General features: G+C 39.9%; 1 protein-coding gene across 4 annotated transcripts in view; it reads left to right on the top strand.

Annotated features, from left to right (window-relative positions):
* The window catches only part of myocd (myocardin), a 475,084-nt gene that overhangs the window by 433,999 nt on the left and 27,494 nt on the right, over window positions 1-13,591 (top strand). For all 4 annotated transcript variants that reach the window (XM_052033032.1, XM_052033033.1, XM_052033030.1 and 1 more), the window contains one exon: window positions 9,285-9,460. In XM_052033032.1, coding sequence (XP_051888992.1) covers window positions 9,285-9,460 — 176 coding nt within the window. The remainder of the gene's footprint in view (window positions 1-9,284; window positions 9,461-13,591) is intronic.

A 13,591-nucleotide genomic window follows, 5' to 3' on the forward strand; every position in this document is an offset into this window, starting at 1 on the left:
TCTATATTAGATTTTTATATAAAAAAAAGTCCTGATATTTCTGACCAAAGAGTTTTTTTTTATTTTGGCATTTCCCTGGGGAAGCTCAATTTGCATCATTATTATTATCTGTCTTCACTCTTGTAGACATTCACACTTACGTCTCCTGCAGTATGCAGTTTGTAATGTTTAACACACGGCATGAGTTTGCTAATTTTATTTCTTCTTGATATTTATCACAGGATGGAAAATCATCACTCAAAACACATTTTTGCTGTCATTAATCTAGTGTACTCTGGAATCTTGTGCCAGTTGCAGTAAGATGTGTGGACGTAAATTGAAAAAAAAATTCTTTCCATTATATCATTATTTCCTCACAATTAGTCCAACAAAATCATAAATTAAAATAAATCTTCCACTGTGGTTTGTAAGGTGGCTGTAAGGGAAGCAGTTCACAGGCAGGTGTGTGAATTGTGTGTAAGGAGCTGCATTCCTTCCACTGTTTACACTGAGCTTGTGTGTGCTCAGGATGAATAGAATTGAGGTTCTCAATGCCATCCCAAATGTTCCTTCTCCACAGTTAGAGAGATTATGGACCACATTGTGATGCAGGTGTAGTGCATTGTGGTACACCTTTTCATGGTGACTAGGACAACATGCGTCAATTATTTCCTCAGCCCACCAGGTACCACCTTGCTGCGGCAGAGGACAGAATGAGAGGGTCTGTTTCAGAGTCCAGTGCCACTGCTGCCTGGAAAATCATGAACATTGTGTCAGGTTTGTGGACTTGATCTTCAAATACTCTTTTCCTCAGATGGTCAAAGTCTGTACTGGTGCTCTGAAGGCAATGGTGAACATCATCATTGACGCCTGCCTTCATTGAGAAGTGGCTCCCAAGATGATAGGATATGGTTTTCCAAAGCCTTGTCTTGGGCTTTTATTGTTGGGGTGGGGGCAAGCAGTGTTGTGTGGAAAGGGGCATTGGTAGAGGATTCTTGTTTTGTGGATGCTTAGCGTAGCGATCATTTGCTCATGTGCTTCAATGAATGAGTCACTGAGAGCTCAGCCTCCAGATTTGAGGACGCACAGCCATTGTCTGTGTACTGCACCTCAGTGACTGAACTTGGAGTGACCTTGGTTCTGGGAATGGAGGTGATGTAGGTTGAACAATTTCCCAGATTAACTCCTTTCCAGCGGGAGGCTTTTTGGAGGTAAACTACAGCAAGCCAACACAGTGTTGAGCAATGTGTTCGAACTGGATTGCCAAGTATTATTCATACAGTCTATTGCACAACAAACCAAGTCAATTTACTCAGAAAGCAGAGTTTGTTTAGAGTGGAGGTAACAGAAGTAATAGCAACTTCTCGTGAAAGTATGATAATTCCTCCAGAAAAAAAATCCACTAGTATAATTACATATATATTATGTCCATAAAGTTAGACTCAGGTACTTGCAGCACCAAGTTTGTGACAAGTAATTGTCTGATCATTTCTGTGGCTGGGGATAGCATTGCCACTCTGTGCAGCCATGAAAAAATGCCTTTGTCTAGAAATCCCTGTCCATTGAACTTGCAGGATGAAAGGTCACTGAAGATCAATTTCAATGAAGCACGCACTGGAGGAAGTTGCACTCCCTCCCCGGGCTTTATAGGGACTCAATGAGGCAGAGGGTAGTCAGAGAAAACCCTAGCAACATCTTATCAGAAAGTTTAGGACTTCTGCATTTACGGTCAGTTGCCCCAGAGTTATGTAAGAAGATGCAGATTCATGTTTGCAGAGACTGAGGATTGGAGGAGGAGAGGTGACTCTGCAGCCTCCATTATCTTCCCAGTGCAGGAAGATTTACCTCCAGCTTGCATTTTCCTCTTCTCTGTCCCAAGCTTATCACTGATTTTGTTGGGGAAATCAAATAGCAGTGAGGCAAATAGAAATCTCTTGAAGAAATAAAATCTGTTACCAACTTTGCTCTAAGTGTTTTCCTAACATTAAGCAATGAAGGAAAAGAGCGGTAGGTTGAAATTGTTGTTTGTAGATACCTCTTCACGATACGTTACATTTCTAATCAACAAGTTCAAAAGACTTGTTAAACTATTTGTGCTCGATTGCCTGCAATACAGTTTATCTGAAGTGTAATTACAGTGAATCACCAACAGACTGAATTAATTATACCGCTTTTGCCCTCAAGCTGAAATCAAAAAAGCCTAACAAAATGGATATTTAGGCATAACTGATGTTCATATCACTACCAAGTTTACAAGAAATGATCTTCAAGTTGAACTGTAATTTGATGTAGCAGATGAATGTTGAGCTGGCTGTCTGCTGACATCTTGTGCATAGCTGAAGGGTGAATCAGAAGCTGTTTATACCCAGGTCCTTGTCAGCACCTTCAATGCAGAGCCTAGGAGGATAAAGTCCAGCATAGAGGCTGAGTCTGTTATGTTTAGAGATTACAACAGACTCCTGGGCTCCTGGTGAAGTAGGTTCATACACTAGCTCAGCTGGAGATAGAGAAAGAGTATGCTACCCGTCCCCTCTCATTTAGATGATTGTTTCTGAAAAAAAAATTGTTAGACAATTAAGGCTTTTTTAGACCCATTTTACAAATCATGTTGTTTGGTTTAATGATATATATTAACATGTCATTTGCTTTGATTCTTGTTTTACTGAGTCTTAGATATCCATTGAATGAGTGTTTTTAGTAAGACATTAGGATATAAATTATGAAATAATAAAGAATAATTCCCAGTGCCTTAAATTGACTGATGTAAAGTCCGTGTCAACTCAAACAGTGCTTTATTCTTAAAATTAAATGTAATCCTGAATCTCCCCTTGTTGGATCAGTGCAGAAGTTAATATAGTGTTGGCTCATTCCAAGCTGTGGGGATGAAGAGTAAGTTTCAGATAATTTAGAATTTTTGAAATTGAATTTACTTAACTTTTATAATAATGCCTTTTTGAAATTTTAATTCACTGTTTTAATAGTTTGATTATTAACTAATTTTGAATACATATGGTTGTTTCTAAATGCCAAAGCATTCTTTATGGTTTGCCACATGGTACCATTGATCTCTCATAATTTGGATGTCCACAAAGTAACCTCTTTGGGGTTAAAGAGGGAAATTAACCAATAATTTCCACTACTGCAGGGATCCCTGCTGAAAAGTGCATTTGTGCATATGTTGATTGAGGACATGCTGATCTTGGATGCAAAAGTCCACATTGTAAAAGAGCTTACCAACATTTGCTGACAGGCACCAGAGCTGCTGACTGCAGCCATGGTTCATTTACCATTTAAACAAAAATCATAAGTTTTATTCAAGAAGAAACTCTGAGTACAAAGAGAATTTTTTCCACACATGTAATTTAGTCCTGATGCAATTGACCCCACTTTCAGTAGCATGGTTTCATAAGGAAATTAAGAGCTAATGGGTAAAATATGTCAAAGTATCAAACTTGGGAATCAAGATTAATTTCAGAGTGGAAGACTTAAGAATTTAAGACCTTTGAGTATTTGTTGGAATATTATTGGAGGACCCTGTGGACAGGCCTCACAGGTTTCTTACAGTTACCAGCTTTGACCTTCTGCCATTTAAAGTATGCCTGCATGCCTCTCGATGTCAGCGTTGGAATTGAGAGCTCTCAGTTTTATGTTATCAGTTGATAAATACTGCTCTCTCTGATATTTTCTGTAGCGTGTAATGCAATAGTGTGCATAAATCATGTGAAGGGACATCTTTAAATGAGAGTGACAATGACAAACCTACTGCAGATGTGTCTATGCATTTGTGCAGCCAAGCCATGTGGAGCATCTGCCTGTAGTTTCCCTTATGTCATAGGGGTGAGGTGATTTTAGGAGTTATGAGCACAGGCTGTAACATTGTGCCTTGGGATAATGCATTTCAGTTTATTTAAAGCCAACTGGATTCAGCTAGTGGGAAAAGAGTGCATGCCTTAAGCCACACTCAATTCTTAGGAAAAGAATAGCCTACACTCCTTTACAGTGACTCTGCTGGACAGTGAGGTTATTACAAAAGAGTACACTTTATTTGTAAAGACTTATTTTTAAATATGAGTTTTGTGCTGGTACAGTCTGTGCTGTTAGTGATGGGGAAAGAGCCACTTCCAAGTTCAGACACCCGCTGTGATTACCAAGGGCACCTTGGTCAGCTCATTAGACTGTTCCTCAGGAAAGCATGCTTTAATGCATTACTGTCGCAAATTTCCATTTCTCATAGCATCTCTGTTCAGTGGATGCTGAGTGAGATTAAAATTTAGTGCTGCTTGAAAACCAAAGTAGAGTCAGGCTTATGCCTATGCTAGGAATTGCTCTGAGACTACCTGACATCAATGTAGGATTGTTCCAGCCACTGGGAAAGGTTCACAGTTCTAAATTAACATTGTGTTGATGGTTTCATCATATGATGTAGCTCTCCCACCCATGTTGATTAAATCACTTTTTTCAACATTTACAATATTTTCATAACTTAAAAAATGTTTTTTTTTGTTCTCCAAAAGCAGTTTTTTCAGGTTTTCCTATTATTTTTCTGCTTTGATTCAGTCCAGGATAATTGGCACCTCTACCACAAGGCAATTCATCCATTGCTCTGGATTAGATTTATATCAAGATTCTATCAGCAAAAAAAAACATAGTCTATCGGTGCACCATCCAAGCCCTGTTGTAGCTTTTTTTTAATTCTTTGCTGCTATGTTCAAAGGAAGAATTTTAAATTGGATACAGCTGATTGGTGGTGCCATGGAGTTCTTGCAGTTGTTTGGCAGCAGCTCACAAACTGCATTTTACAGAATTAACAACATTCCCATTTATTTGAATCAAGCGATGTCTTGTGCTGGTTGCATGTAGTACAAATGTAATGTTAGCTTCAAAGCAAAAGATATAACTGTTGCAACAGCAACTGTGTGGGACTTTGCTCCTTTCTGCAGGTCTGTGAATGTTAAAAGATGACACATTGAGATGGTTTGCTGCAAGATATTCTTTGAGGTCACCATTTACAACTTGATACTTGGACACCAAATGGATAGATGGATGGGTGGCAGAAGTAAAACATTTTTTCCTCCTACCTTCCATGAAGTGCTGTTGTTTTCCCCTTGTTATCCAAGTGTGTGACTGAATGATAAATGCCAGGGTTTCTTTATGGCAGGTCACATGGCAGGTTACAATATCCATTCCATTACCTAGTATTCTGCCATCAGCCTTTGTTAAGATAGCCTTATTTCTCAACACTTCACTTATCAGGAGACCTCTGGGGTCAAGAGCTGTTGTCAGTTTGATCCCATAATCCTGGAAAACTTCCTCGCAATTTGTCTGCTTTGATAATAGCGCAGAATGACTAAAGGAAGCACTCTAATGACTTCATTCTCCCGTTCAGTCTTTGCCACAAGAACATAGTGTTCTTTCTGTAGTAGCCGCATTTTGTTAAATGACATAAAAACAGCCATTCTCTCCTATCTGGGTGAGTGAATGACAACAAGCCGAGTATGAAATAACACATTATGAGTCATTACAAGACTTCCCTTTACAGCAGTTCACATTCCCTTATCCCCGTAAAGATCCAAGATAGTTTAGAACCGTTAAAGGCTCTCTGTTAGGAAAGCACATATTCTGTTACCTTATGAATTTGGCATTTTTTACATTATAATGGATGTATCTTTTCAAAAAATATTTGGTCCACAAAATAAAATGTAATCCATCCCCAGTAAAATCAACTGAAAGAATGTCGGCCTATAAATTTGTCTGCTGCAGTTTACGCCGTTAAAGTGGCATTGTAAGAAAACACTATTTAGAAAACATTAAAAAGGGAGCGAAATTAGTTAGCACTTGTTCAAAAAACAAACACTGTTGGGCTTCCTGTGTGTTGCCAGTCCATTTCAGAAGAGCCTGGCTTTGTTGGTCAAATTAGCACACGTTCTCACAGCTCTGACCTCAGGAAATGGCCCTTCACACTGAATACTGAAAGACCTGGATAGACTGGATGTGGAGAGGATGTTTCCATTAGTAGGAAAGTCTAAGATCCATGGGCACAGCTTCAGAATAAAAGTACATCTCTTTAGAACTGAGATGAGGAGGAATTTCTTTAGGCAGAGGGTGTGAATCTGTGGAGGCTGAGTCATTGGGGGTACTTAAGGCAGAGATTGATATATTCTCGATTGGCAAAGGGGTTAAGAGTGACAGGGAGAAGGCAGGAGAATATGGTTGAAAAAGAACTCAGCCATGATTGAATTGTGGAGCAGACTCAATGGGCCTAATCCTGCTCCGATATCTTATGGTCTTAAAGGGACACATTGCATTACAAGTGGCATTCTTCCAGTTCGGGCAGAGTGTTGACAAGCAATGTGTATGCTGTGGTGATGGGAAGGGAGTGGCAGAGCTCTTCCAAATTTGGGGAATGGGGGTGTAGGGGAACCCTCACAGGTTGTTGAAGAATAATGTGTGCAGGAGTAGCATCTGTGGCATGATACTTCTAATAGGAAGATGACTTTAAGAACATGACTTGCCTCTCTGTCTCACTAACCTCAAATTGAAGGTTCCCCACCATGACAAGTAAGGTTACTCAGTAATGCATCAGTGAGGAGCGAGATATCATTTGTAGCATCTATCAGCAGAGACGATGTGGTAGGGCCCAAGGTATAGTTTCTGATGGTGAGGGTGACCTTGACTTTGTGGGAGCTGTGCGTACACTTGAATTTGTCCTTGAGGTTTTCTGAGGTCTCAGATCTGAATGTGGAAGTGGCAGAATAGCCCACATTGACACCTGCAGGAAGTGTTGATAAGAAGCAGCTCCATGTGAAGGCTCCCATCTCTTTCGTCAGATCCTTTGCTCCTTTTTTTTAAACCCACTTCCCTTCCAATGAGTGCAAAACCACAGCTCTATTTACAGGATGTCTTCTGGCATTTCTGGCCACTAGATTTTGAGGGGAAACCTACTGAAACCATCTGGTAATGAAGTGAGTGGGATCCTAGTTTGGGTCAGTTTAGTTGATGTCTGGGCAGCACTCTTTCCCTTCAAGTAATGCTTTGGAGCCATCAGCATTAGTAGGATCTGTTTCTTCTGTGAGTTTAGGCTAATGTGGTTGGGAATCTCCCTGGAAATGAATGTGGACATTGCACCACTGTAGGCTTCATTTAGGTGAAGTGGATACCAGAAAAATAATAACTCTGAGGTACAAGAAAATCTCTCACCAGTTAAGACCAAGTGATGTTTTTGACCAGGTTAACGCCCCCGGAAGGTGCGCACAATTTCATAATACCATGTTCATGCACGTTTGGTCAGTGCTGTGCAGTTTTTTCTAACATTGCGCAGGGAATTTCTTGCCCATTAGCTTGTGACTCTCAGATCGTTCTTTTTAAAAACCCAGTTAAGCAAATGTTCTTTCAATGAATGTCAAATTAGTGGCATGATTAACAGAGTCCTAACAAACTAGGATGTGCCAAATCTATCCAAAAAAGAATGGGAATGAAATCAGACAAAGAATAGAAGTGTGAAAGTATTACTGAGGTAGAAAGAAGTACACGTTAAAAGAATCCATAATTTGCCAGCTTCAGATTTTTATTCATATAAACAATATATTAATGAAAGTGTCTCTTCTGATTTCAACTTTCTTACGCTGCACAGTAGCTCTGTTTTGGTTTCAAATCTGTTATAAATTATTGTAAGATGACAGTTCCATTGGAACATTCCTTTGGATTTGTATTTTCCAACAAGCCCTCCCAACATTGCAGGGAAACCACCCACTGTGGTTCCACTGCCGCTTCCACTTCCATTGCCCCTCTCAGATCGCTGTGCTTTTCTGGCATAAAATTCTGTGTCCAAACCTGCAGATTACATCAGGTGAAAAAGCCGATATCACTCACTGTACAGCACCATAAGAATCTAAGCATGTGTACAAAGACAGTTTGGGGATTTGACTCGTACAAAAATATGTCTGAAGTGTGCCTTTGCTCATTATTGGCTGACTTTGCTAAATAACTCTGAACAGTTTCAGTGAAATAAATTGCCCGTGTTCATTTTCCAAAGAATGCTGCACAGCTGCAAAGTGTTGCATCGAGAGATGGAAAGCAGCTTTGAGATCCCAAATGCAGATTAATGCCAACCCAGGAGTCTTTGAAAATGTGTGCAAATATCAGCTGATGGTGCAGTTTTTAAAAGTTTCCATAGTTGTACTTTGTTAAGTTTTTCAGTAATCAGCAATGAATTCTTTGCACTATACAGGCAGCTATGATGGTATATGGAGTAATCACTTATTGTTCTGAAGGAAGAATGCCACTCTTTTATTGACTTGTTGAAAGATTAAATATTTAGTATGTTTTAACTTAAAAATATAGCAAAATATATTTATCCCAAACCACCGGTATATAGTTTTTTTTAAATGAAACTAATCGTTTCAAACAATTCTGCTCACTGAACCTAAACCAGGCTAACTCAGGTTCACGGGCAGATTTACCAAGGGGTAAGTTCGTGCTGCATCACTGATGTCGGAGCACAACTGAGAGATCATTAGTAGGATTTGTGCTTTGGGTAAAGGACCTTCACCATCACTCGAGCATTCCAGACATGCTGGGCTAAATGACAGTAAGTGCCAGGAGTCACTCGCAGTATTAACATAACCGATAACCCCCATACTGAACACTGGGAGTTGATGCAAATCTGAATTAAAACCCAAACATGCTGGAAACACTTGGCTGGCCAGGCGGCATCTGTGAGAGAGAAATGGAGTTAACATTTCGGTTCAGTAGACCTAAAACGTTAACTCTGTTTCTCTTTCCAGAGATGCTGCCTGACCTGCTGAGTGTCTCTGGCATTTTCTTTTATTGTGTTGTGAGTCAAATTCTATCAAAAATACTTCATGTAGACCAAATGAAGTCACAACAGTATCAGAATAACCCACCTGCTGAACCAGAAAATTAAAACTGCCTGTCTGTTTTAAACAGCTACATAATCGAGTGTCTCCAGAAAGAGATTTATTTATAAGATTAGTGCCTTAGTGCGGTTTCCAAGTCCATTATTATAGGCATAAAGATGTGTGAGAAGAGGAGAGATATTTAGATGATTCTCTTGGGGTAACTATGGAGAATTAGCCATTCAATTTTGATACTGCATTTTCCTTCAATATCAAAGCAACTCAGAGACATATTTGTCCATACGTCATTTATTATTTTCTTGTAAGCCTTTATTTGGATTACTAGAAAGTCAAAGAAATTTTGGATGTTAGAAGTTAAGCCCTGCCTATTTATTCATGACAGTTGAGAAAACAGTTTGCTTACATTTGTGGTTTTCCTTTTGTCAACAGTTGGCCAAGTTAATTTCCCTAAAGCCCCCGACACGTATTCCTTTGAAGAAGACAGCAGCAATGATGCTCTGTCTCCAGAACAACCCAGAAGTCAGGAATCCCAGGGATCAGAGAGTTTGCCTTCAGAAACAAAGTTCACTGAGTCATCGTCACCTCTCGCAACCACTACAATACAGGTAAGTTGGGGTTGCTTTATCTGAAGAGGCTTTTTTTTTAAATTTCAAAGATAAACTTTATTCATAAAAAATATACACAAGAAATATAAAACAGTACACGACTTTCTTTACTTTCATAGTGTTGTCAAGTTGATTCATCAAGCTAATACACTCGGAGTACAAAGTACCAATGCCACTCATGTGGCCTCTTTGAACAATGCACACTTTAATTGTTTGTGGGGCCGTTGCACAGGACCCAGCCCCTCAGTGTCCAGTGAGAGCAGGATCTTAGATAGAGGTAGTCCAAGCTACTTCGCCACTGGCAGCACAATCCATCTTCCTTTTGCCTTGTGGATAGTTGTACAAGCTAATAGCAATGCCCTTTAAAGTTGATGTGAAGGTGTTTTGCTGATGCATTGTTTCAAGCTGTGCAGTGTAACTGGGGTGTAAACGCATCCAGATTGAAGTTAAGTACACACAACCACATGTCCAAAGCTCACATGTCCCCAGCATACTAACTGGCTGCCTGAGAACTTATTTTATATATTGCTTTACTTTTATGTCATTTGTGTATTCCTGGAGCCACATATCCTGGCAGCAGTATTAACCTGAAGTTCATCAACGTCTCCGTGTTGTCAAGCAAAATGCTGCACCCTTGAGAGGATTTGGGAGTCAGAATGTGCTCTTTGCTAATGGGAAGTGGTGGTGAGGCTGCCTGAGTTGCCATGATGCTGAGATTGTTCCTGCTTTTAGGTCATGTTTAAGTCATTTAAACACACAACTGGGGTGCTGTCGTGCAAATGACAGGACTCCAGTCACATCCAGGATTTGTTCCCCTCCAGTGGCCAAAGAGGCCGCCCAGAATCTTTTTCCCATGCTAGAAATGTAAAATACTCAAGCACATGTATTTAAAATGACGGGGGGGGGGAGTTTAAGGGAGATGTGCGGGGCAAGTTTTTTTTATTAACACAGAGGTGCCTGGAACAGACTGTCGGGGTAGTGGTGGAAGCAGATGTGATAGTGGTGTTTAAGAGGCTTTTAAACAGACACATGAATATACAGAGAATGGAGGGATATGGATCACATACAGGCAGAAGGAATTTAGTTTAATTCTGCATCGTGTTTGGCGCAGACCTCGTGGGCCGAAGGGCCTGATTCTGTGATGTACTGTTCTATGTTCTGTGGCCTGTGCTGCAGATGCCCCTTTTTGATCCAATATGTCCTTAAAGAAACTTCATTGTCAGATATCGTTCTGCTGCTCAGTCATCAGTGCATGCAGAACTTCCATCAAGCAGAAGATATCCTCGGGCATCCTTTGTCTATTGTATTTTGTAGCAAGGTTCTTCTCAATCGTGTTTCTTTAAGGAGATGGAGCAGGTGAACTGCTGAGCTGTAGACCCCCAAAAAAATATAAATAAAGGTACATCATACTCCTAACTCTGTAATGCTGTGGTGAGGTCACGCATTGGAACTGAACCCAACACACAATAGCAAAGTGAGAAGGAAAATATATATAAACCAGAGAAGGGACATGAGGCCGAGAAAGCTTGGAGAAATTTAAGTTTAAAGGGAGACTAATGAAAAATAACTTTGCTGAGGCTGATAGGAATGATTCATAATGTGTGAAAAGTAAAAATGCTTAAATATTTCAAACTGTGAAGTAAGACAAGAGGAAATGGGCTCACAATAGGACTGAGAGAGTTCTAGGATTATTTAAGAATTGTTTAAATTATAGATGTTGGGCACATAATGGTTATAGGAACTGAAATGGACTAAATAAACAAATGTTTGCAGTTTTGATTTTGAGTAAGATCTTTGAGAAGCCTGTTAAAACTAATTTAGAATCGTCAAGGAGAAAGTGATTAACAATGGGCAAAGGGTCAGGTGTCATGGTCAGGGCTGAAATGTGAAAGAGGGGAATACACTGAGCAAGGAGGTAGTCCTAAAAGTGGCACGTAGGCTGTTCTAACAGAATCCTGGTAGAAAGCGTTCATGTATGATATTTCTTTAGGTGTTACATCAGTCTCCCACTGAGTTACGGCAGTAGATTAGTGTAAGAGAATTTGGAATTTGTCTCGATGGTTGTGTTTAGATATTAAAATCTGTAGAGTTTAGGTGGAAAAGAAAAAAATAAACAATGGGATGACATTGTTAATGAACATGTAATTATTACACATCTTAAACTCTGACAGATAAAAATAAGACTCTGGAAGAGAGAACTATGTCACTATTGCTATGAGCCTAGAATTTGTTGGTGTGGGTATGCCCATTTGTTAGAACTTTTTTTCCCTTGACCTTTTACTGAAAGTCAACCACTGGCACATCTGGATAGCAGAAGATAATAAATGTTTATCTCCATAACCAAAGGGAATATTGGGTAGAGAAAGAAACATGAAGCAATGGAGAAGGAAAAAGAGTGACTGAGACAGAGAAAGAGAGACAGATTAAGAGGTGTGTGTGTTATATTTACAAACATTGCATGTATACCACACAAATACAACATCCCCAAATATGTTTCTCATATAAATATACAAGATGGGGATGTTATATTTCTCAGAAACTAGGCATTTCACAAACCTGTGTGAAATCTGTATCCCTTGGATTTTAGGCTACTGTTCACACTGTTTGTGATATCTCCATTATCGTTAAGTTCAGTGAGTTAGCATTATTTCCCGGGTGGGAAGAGTGATGACTACATGGTCCAGGGTTGTTTCTTGAGTGATTATTGCACTAAAAGTGACAGTTTCTTGGCTTCAGCTCTGACTCCTCATACTGACATCAGGGGCACAATGAATTTCCAGGTACATCTGTTCACGCACCAAGAATTGTGGCATGAGACTCAAACTGTTATTGGTTGCAGTTATTTGAACATTTAAATAAAGCCATTGATCAGATGGATGGCTCAGTGTAGCTGAAAATTTCACTTAGATTTGGCGATTGGAAGACCATTTTCAAAATGTTTGCAAGGTCAAAAGGCACTTATTGCTCACACTTTTATTGAAAATGTTTTCAGATGGAAATGAAGGGAAAGCAGTCATGGTGTGAAATTGTCAGGGAGATGAAGAACACTCCAGCTGAATTAACAGAGATTTCGAAATGGGTCATTGGACATGTTACCAACATCTCTATTTTGCAGCCGTTTGCTATCTGGATTTCACAAGAGACAATGCTTTCTAATCCTTCTGACAGCACGTACAAATGTAAGCAATAAAAACAGGGGTAGGCCACTCAGCCCATCAATCCTTTTCCACCATTAAATAAGATCATGGCTGATTTTTTACCTCAGCACCATTTACCTGTATCCAATATCTAAATTGGATAATATCTCTAATACCTAAATATCTGTCTTGAATATACTCTATGACTGAGCTACCAGAGTGTCTTGGGTAGAGAATCCCAAAGATTCATTACCCAATGGATGACGAAATTTCTTCTCATCTATGTCTTCATTGTCTAGCTGCTTATTTTGAGACTGTGATCTGTGCTTCTAGAGACTGGCCAACTCTGCATCTCCCCTGTCAAGCCTTCTAAGAATTTTGTACCATTCATTAACATCACCCCTCCTTGTAGGACCAGTCTGCTTTATCTCACCCATGTGAAAAAGCCACTGTCCGAGGAGTCAATCGGATGAACCTTTGACTTTATGACAGACAGAATGCAAAAAGACTTGTACAGCACAGAAATGGGCCCTTCAGCCCACCACATCCATGCCAATCTTTTTGCCCATCTACACCAATCTTATTTGCCTCCATTGGGACTTCATCCTTCTACACCTGGCCTATTTTGGTCTCTGTCTTAATGCCTCTTAAATGTAGTGATTGATTGTCCATCACCTACTCTAGCAGCCTGTTCCAGGTATCAACCACGCTCACTGTAAAAAAAATATTGTGCCTCAGATCCCATTTAAGACTCCTTAAACATATGCCCTCTTGGTTTTGCTATCCCAACCATGGGAAAATGGTTTTGACCATCTGTGCCTCTCATAATCTTGTATACTTCCATCAGGTCACCCCTTGGCCTCCTTCGCTCCAGGGAAAATAAGCCCAAACTATCCAATCTCTCCCCCTAACTAAAGTCCTCCAACCCAGGCAACATGTCACTAATTTCACCCTTTACCTCTCTATCTGAGTCCATCTGTCAATTAACCCCTCC

The sequence above is a fragment of the Pristis pectinata genome, chromosome 18 (genome assembly GCF_009764475.1).
Source record: "Pristis pectinata isolate sPriPec2 chromosome 18, sPriPec2.1.pri, whole genome shotgun sequence".
In the NCBI taxonomy this organism is placed as follows: domain Eukaryota; kingdom Metazoa; phylum Chordata; class Chondrichthyes; order Rhinopristiformes; family Pristidae; genus Pristis; species Pristis pectinata.